Consider the following 8,059-nt stretch of genomic DNA (forward strand, 5'->3'; position numbering starts at 1 on the left):
ATTCTGGATTTTTAGGTTTTAGGTGAGGTCTTTAGGTTTTTACGGCTATCGAAGCTGAAGATCTTTCAGCTGACTAATGAAGATGACTAATGCAAAATAAACTACATTTTCTACATTCAGACATACTGTACATTAGTCATTAGTCAGTTCCTCACAATACTCACTCAGTAGCTAAGCAGCGGTCTTAGCCAAACACAGCAGAGATTAATTTAATCCTCTCTCCATGTCTCTTTGTATTTAATCATCTTATCCCCTTCAACTTGTGGAGCTAAGCAGTATGTTAGTATGTTGTGAGTGTTACTCTGGTAGGAATAGATATGTACACCGTCATTGATCCATCCATAAGAAATTTTAGTTAGAGATGTATTGATGTAAATCTGAGTAGTTTGCTTGATGTTGCACTGGACTGCACAACAACACAATCCAACACAGATGATAGTCTTTCAGCTGACCAATTATCTTTAGACATTGTCGGATACATTTTAGCCATGGTGGTCAGATATGGACGTGCTGACGTGCTATGGTAAGCATGGTATTGCATCATTTCTGGTGCTTCTGTATATTGGTCACTCGTAATTACTGTTTGCACCTCCAGCTAAACTCAGCTGTTTTCGCTATAATATTCACTATAGCGACTAACTATCGTTTAACATTTTAACATCCACTAGTTCTACTCAAACACTCACAGCTCCCCTTCTTTCAGCGACACTCTCACTAATTCTACAGTTGTGTACATACTATCTGTTAGCCACTTTAGCTTAGCAGTTAGCTTAACGGCTGGTGATGGCTTCCCCCACTCTCTCTCCTGCTCTCTCTTACTCAGAGTATCGTATGTTTGGCTACCCCTCCGTCTCCTTTAGTGATAATGGTAAATGTAGTAAGTGTAATGTATTTGTAGCGCTGAAGGCGGAAGCTCAGTCTTATGCTACGGTAGCTAGCCCGCTGCCTATAACACTGCTGGCGGGCACAGGCTTTAAGCACCCTGGGAAATACACCATCTTTGCCAGAGTGGAGTCTCACCAGGTCAGGCGTGAAGGACACTGTAGAGGTGTCCTTTGGGGGAGAGCTGAGGTCGTCAGGTTCTGTAAGGAGGAGGAGAGGGGGAGGTAAAGTGGCAGTCGTTGAAGGGCAGCCAGCAGCAGAGTCATGTGGGGGATGGGCCGCAGTATCACACCTACTGAAAAATAGGTTCAGTTTGTTGACCTGGTCCACATGGTCCTCCAACCCTGTGCTACCAGTCTTTTGGAACATGGTGATGGTTCTCATGCCACTACACACGTCCCTAATGTTGTTTGAATCTTTGGATTTGTAAAGTGACGCAATATAACATCATTAGTGCGGGCATGTGTTTTTGTGTCTCCAGGTGATAATGGCCAAGGTGAAGCAGGTGGGCTTGCTATCAGCAGGCTGCCAGCCCTGGAATAAAGATGTGTGTGCTGCTAGTGGAGACCGCTTTGCCTACTGTGCTACTTTGGCTATATACATCTACCAGGTGAACTACTTATGTGTATTTATGTTCATGAAAGTGGTTAATATTTCAAATCTAAGATTGCATTTTGTGCTAGTGGTTACCACCTTCGGCAGCTCTCACATACTGTACGCCAGTAATTTAATTTATTCTTGCTCTTTCAGCTACTTAAAGCTGAAGTTGGTAACTTTCTGTAAAAAATAGTTTTTTTTTTAAATTTACTGAAGCTGTCACTTTATCCTGACAGCACAATAAGGCATACAATCTGTGAAATTAGTTAAAGTAATATCACTCTACATCTCTCTGGTAGAGAGAGTCTGCTCCTAATGTCATCTGCTAGATCCACTGCACCGTACCGACAACCAATCAGAGCCGAGGAGTCTCTGACGCAGTACTAGTGCTCATGAACTCTGATTCAACTGTGAAACTAGGCAGCACTGATAAAATATGAATCAATATTCGGTTACTGCATTGCATATTTCTTGCATAAAGTGTTTTCAGAAACATATCTTAATATAGAAAGTTTTTGTTTCGACTTGGTCACGAATAAGAATAAGAATAACTAAAATATGTTTCTGAAAACACCAATATGCATTACAGTAAGAGAATTCATTGAACTGTCTACAGTCATGCTGAATGCATGTTTAACCATCACAGGACAAAAGTTAGGGCTGCTTGCCCCTTTTTAATTCCTTGTCATTCTCTCTGCCTTCTTGTTGTAGTTGGACCAGCAGTACAATGAATTTAAGTTGCGGTCCATCATGTCAGAGCACAAGAAGACCATAACAGCCATCAGCTGGTGTCCTGACAACCATGACCTGTTTGCGTCAGCCTCTGCTGATAACCTGCTCATCGTATGGAACGTAGCAGAACAAAAGGCTGTAGCAAGACTGGACAATACAAAAGGTTGATGGATGATCTACACCAGGTTTTATTGGCACCCTGGAGTGTTTAAGGTTAGAGTACTGCAATGTCCTCCCCTCCATAAAATAACACAACGTCTCCTCTTCTCCCTCAGGTGTCCCTGCGTCAGTAAGTTGGTGCTGGAACTTCGCTGATGGGGTGGCGTTTGTCTCCCAACGTGGTCCTCTGTACATCTGGGTATATGGAGGTCCTGACCCTGGGGTCACAGTGCATAAAGAAGCCCACTCTTTCCTGTCTGACATCTGTCTCTTAAGATGGCACCCCACCAAGAAGGGCAAACTGGTGTTTGGACACACAGACGGAAGTTTGTCTGTTTTTCAACCAGGTATGATGTTTTCTTCAACTCTTTCACATTTTGATCAAGACACATTCTGGACATTTCTTTGACTCACATTCATTGCCTTGAGGCATATTACATATACTGTAGGCCTACAAGTTACCTAAGTTTTACTTTTCCAAATGCAGATCATCATCAAACTTTCTCTGTTAGGCAGTCATTTAATTTCAATTGTAACCTTAGATTATTATGTGTTTATTATTTTAATTATTACATTTTATATTTTTATTATATTACAGGATGTAATTGGTTTTATTTTGTGATTAAATGATGAAGTATTATTAATTTAATTAATTATTTAATTTAGTCTATAATATTTTATTATCACTTTCAGTGCTAAAAGGCTAGAGATAAGGTATGTGCAGTTATGATGTTGGTTCCGCGTGCCCTTGTTTTGGTTGGGACCAGTAATACAGACGCACTGGAGAGAGTTCTCGCTCTGCCCTTGTGCTGTTGCCTCGTCATTGAACCTGACCTGTAAGTGAAGTAAAATAAAGTCTTCCTGTCCTGCCGTAACGGTGCCTTTTCATTGAAGATGTATTTAGCCCCTTGTAGCCCGCATCACCCACGGTCCTGGCACGCTACAGAAACCAGGGCTACACAATGAAGACCACCGTTTGAATCAGTGTCAACTTCCTGGTATTAGGCATTATTAGGTATGAATAATTCTTTCTTAGCATATGTAAAGTTTCCATAGAGAGGGAGAAAGTGACACTTCATTCCTCTGTTGTTATCGGGGTCTTGAGACGGATGACTATTTCCATTTCCATACCGAACATTACAGTTAAGCCCTGTTTGGACAGGATTAGTTTAATGTTGAGACGTGGGGTAAGGTCATTTTTACCAGACGTTTTAGTCCTGTATGAATATGACCCTCTGTAAAACATATGTTGATATTCCATCATATCCTGTTAATACGTAGTTTCCACATATTTTTGAGAAGAAGCACCCTTTTAAGATAATGGATTCTGTCCTTTATTTCATGTTTATTAAGTTTTGTGGTATCAGGAAGCTACGTAGCACACACATGGAGACAGTGAGGGGACGTATTTCGTAAATCAAGTAACCATTCCCACCTCTGTTAGAATTAAGGGATTTCTAAATCCCCTGTGAATGGGTCATTTATATTACAGATGTCCTGAGGTAAGACTATTTTACCTCACATCCCCACATTAAATAATTCCCGTCCAAATAGGGCTGTAGTCTCCCTTTGTTAAGATGATATAAAAGCTTGCTCTGAATGTCGATCTAGTCAGAAGAGATTTTATGACTTTAGTGAACTCTCCGCTGTACAGTGAAATAAATCTCATCATAACCATCATCTAATTGGACATGTGATCATTTATTTCATCAACATCTAACCTTCCTCTTGTCTTCAGGTTCCATAAGCACAGTGATTGTTTCTGTTAGGCGTCTTCATTAAAGAATGCGTCTGTCCTCTCTTGTTTAGGAAGCAAAGGCCAAAAGCATGTGCTACGTCCAGAGTCATTAGAAGGGACAGATGAAGAGGACCCAGTCAGTGCTCTGGAATGGGACCCTCTGTCAACTGACTATTTACTAGGTTGGACAAAATATTAACACCAGGAGTTTGTCAGCTTAAGTGATTTCACTTTGAAAAGAGAAAAAGAAACATAGAATGGAACAATATACAATACAATACAATATACATTTTATAGTATATTTGTTTAGTGTTTGCAGAGTAATTACAAGTTCGTGCAATAAAATAACATGGCACATTCCAGTAAACCCATTCACTTATTGATTATCAAAAAAAGATCTCTGTGACTATAATATAACCATAGATGCTAAATGATGAACACTTTCTCTCCATCACAGTGTCTAACCTCCATAATGGTATCAGGCTGGTGGACAGTGAGGGCTTGGCTTGTATCACGTCCTTCTGCTTCCCCTCAGCTGCTGCATCGGTACAGTGTCTGGCCTGGGTCCCCTCTGCACCAGGCATGTTCATCACCGGAGGTGAGGACTGTGTATTTCTGTGTGGGAGGTGTGATTACAGCTACAGGTCAGACTTGCCATTTAACCTCTGCTATGGAACCTGTTGTTGCCACAGTGCCATCTGTCTATGGAGAGATAAATTCTTACTTGCATATTACGTAAATGAGCTGTAGTCAACCTTCAGACCAATCAGATAGCAGCAAACAAATATAACTAATTTGTCTCTGTCTTTCAGACTCACAGGTTGGAGTCTTGAGGGTATGGAACGTGTCTCGTGCCACTCCTTTGGACAGCTTTAAACTGAAAAAGACCGGATTTCATGCTTTGCATGTTCTCAACTCTCCTCTTGCTAAGAAAGGTAAACTTGACTCACTAATGAAAACACTTGTATTTGCTGCTTTGCAGAGAAATACCATCTGAGTGACTGTGGAGATTTTCCCTCGCTAAAATCAAATGCGGCGCACAGTTAGTGTCGTTCCCCTTCACTCATCGACCCTCCTATCAGTGTGGAGCATGTCAAGGCATCACGCCGCACCGCGCTGGTGTGAGCTGCCAATCTACTGACGTCATACAGTCGACACAAAGGAACTCTGGGAGATGAGGTCCCAGAGGCTCGCCTGCAGTTTCATTTTGCCATCAAAGCAGTCGCTAGAAACAACTTATCCAAATTCTTATGGATTACATCTTTAAAGTGTAATTGTGTAATTACATACATCAAATAAGCCATCAAGACAGTTTTTTTTGTGCATACACCATTAACGGAGAAATCCTGTAGAGTCGCTAACAGTCGGACGTGGCTAACAGTGATTAGCTTGGGGCAGTACGGTGAAGACATTCAAACGTCTTTTTTAACCACTAATTCTGCTGAAAATAACACCAAACCTCTGCAGTAGCATGAGAAGAGTCCCTACACAGAAAACAAAGCACACACAACGTAAGTGACGTTAGTGAACCCAGAGTTTATTAAAAGAGTGTTTTAAAGACTTACCTACTGGCCCATGTACCAGCTCCTCTAATAGTAAAGTCCATTCAAGTGGATTACCAAAGTCAATCCAAAAGGAAGGAGCCTGTGTGCTGCCAGAAGGGGCTATAGGTAGAGGTAGCATCAGACAAAGCATCAGTCTCAGTGTGGGGGCAGTTTTTGGTGTCCCTGTGGGTACTGTAAGCCCACACAGAAGAAGGATGTTTATGCTGCCTACAGAGTGACATTTTTCATTGTGGCCTGGAATCATTGAATACTGCAGCAGCTGTGTGACTGTTATGGAGGATTCCCCATCCGTCATCAACCGCACCGTACTGGACTCTGTTTTTCCATGTCCCCAGAATAAATTGGAAGAGGCAATTTTTAAATTTTGTATGCAAGCGACATACATGACCATGGGATGATGTTACGCCGGAATTACACTTTAGGGTTGGGGCCAGGCATTTAACGGTTAAGGTTAGGGAATGCATGTTAATGAGTGTCCTCACAAAGATACAAATATTTGGGATGTATGTGTGTGAGCTGCCAATACATGACAGATGAGATTTAAATTGTCATATTATGTTTTCTTATTGGACGCTGTCTGTGTATAAAGCAGTAGTACTTCTTCTGATGTATGGCTTTAGTTGATCAGCTTGGTAGCACTCTGTCCATGACTGTGAAGAAACGTAAGGGTTATCTTCTGAACACAACAGATATTTCTCCTTTCATCGACTCCCTCCGCTGTCTCTACAGCTCAGAGTTCCTGTTCTCCCAGTAAAAGTCAGCACACCAGTTCCACCAGTGAGGCTGTACCTCCCCCAACCCTGTCAAAGAACCGGTCCTTCTCTCTGCCTCCTGGCCATGCTGTGTGCTGTTTCATGGACGGAGGGGTGGGACTCTATGACATGGGGGCCAAGAAATGGGACTTCTTACGAGACTTGGTATTCCATATGAATGAACAAATCAATAACATGCCTTGTACTGAGTTTTTGACTCGTGAATGATTTGCTCTTCCCCTCTGTTTTATATTGCCTCCAGGGTCATGTAGAGACTATCTTTGACTGTAAGTTTAAGCCAGATGATCACAACCTGCTGGCCACAGCTAGTTTTGATGGAACTATCAAAATCTGGGACACAAACACACTAACAGCTGTTTACACTTCCCCCGGCAACGAAGGAGTGGTCTACTCCCTGTCCTGGGCTCCAGGTAGATTGACTCTGCATACACACACACAAGCACACACATGCATATAGCGCACACACACAAACCTATGTGTGAAACCTCTACAACCAGGAAGAACCGAATGACTTGCAATCCACTGCAGGTGATCGAAACATACATACAAACATACATAAACACAACTTAAACATCCCAACCTACAGAAGAAGAGCACATACACAAACTGCTCATCTGTTACTTGTGTGAAAGTTGGTGACCTTTCTGTCTGTATGTCTTGAAGGAGACCTGAACTGCATTGCAGGCGCAACGTCTCGTAATGGAGCGTTCATCTGGGATGTCAGGAAAGGAAAGATCATCACTCGCTTTAATGAGGTTACTTTGACTTTCAGTGCAAAATGACCTTAAAGGTTGAATATGTAGAATGAGCAGAACAGCTCCATCTAGTGTCTTAAGATCGTACAACAAAAATAATTGCAACAGTCTTGTTGCCAGGTTGGTCAGACTCGGCCCAGTAGCTACAGGAGACCAGAGTCTGTTTGAGCCTGTTTGAACCCGTCCCCTCCTGCAAATCAAACGATAAAAACAAGGATTAGAGGAGTTTGACTGACAGTTACCGTTAGCCGTTAGCTGTCTGTTCCAGCTAAGTAAAGATGAAAGTGATCTTACCGATCAAGGAGAAACGTAGCCATTTGGGCTTGTGTTTTAATGCCCCTGAACACCCACACAGGTGTTTTCAGTTATTCTGACTGATTAGACCTCTGCTTGGGTTGAAGGTGGGCAGGGCATTGATGAGAATTTGATGGGATTTATGAGGTAAATGTCCGTCTACCAATAAGAATGATAAAGGTGTACTTTGACCCGCCTTAACTGGTGAAACAAAGCTAACAGGAGACTCTGGAAGATGTCAGTTATTCACAGTAGACACACCCACACAGTCCTAAAAAGAAGTCTAATCAACTAGGTAACTGAAAACACCTGTGTGGGTGTTCAGGGGTTTTAATGGCGTTTCTCTCCTTTCTCTCAGTCCATGGAGTGAATGCTCGGCCTATAGTGACTCTGGTTTTTGCCCGTCTCCGCTCACTCAGCTGCTGGGACAAATAACGGCCCCTTCACTGAGGCTCTGAAGCAGCTGCAGGATTGGCAAACTCCATTTCACCTAGTGCCAGCCTACAGTAGCTGCACCCAAGAACAGACAGCCCTGGCAAACAGCAACGCCCAACGCTTTTGGCT

The 8,059-nt window shown here is 42.4% G+C and overlaps 1 protein-coding gene across 1 annotated transcript in view; it reads left to right on the forward strand.

Moving 5' to 3' along the window:
- Positions 1–1,369: 1,369 nt before the first annotated feature.
- The window catches only part of wdr17 (WD repeat domain 17), a gene marked incomplete at both ends in the record, with an annotated part of 61,850 nt that continues 55,160 nt past the window's right edge, over positions 1,370–8,059 (forward strand). The window contains 9 exon segments of the mRNA XM_083931649.1: positions 1,370–1,492; positions 2,191–2,374; positions 2,487–2,717; positions 4,180–4,290; positions 4,566–4,706; positions 4,921–5,043; positions 6,403–6,590; positions 6,688–6,856; positions 7,110–7,201. Coding sequence (XP_083787775.1) covers positions 1,370–1,492; positions 2,191–2,374; positions 2,487–2,717; positions 4,180–4,290; positions 4,566–4,706; positions 4,921–5,043; positions 6,403–6,590; positions 6,688–6,856; positions 7,110–7,201 — 1,362 coding nt within the window.

The sequence above is a fragment of the Echiichthys vipera genome, assembly GCF_963691815.1.
Source record: "Echiichthys vipera genome assembly, chromosome: 2".
Lineage (NCBI taxonomy): Eukaryota > Metazoa > Chordata > Actinopteri > Perciformes > Trachinidae > Echiichthys > Echiichthys vipera.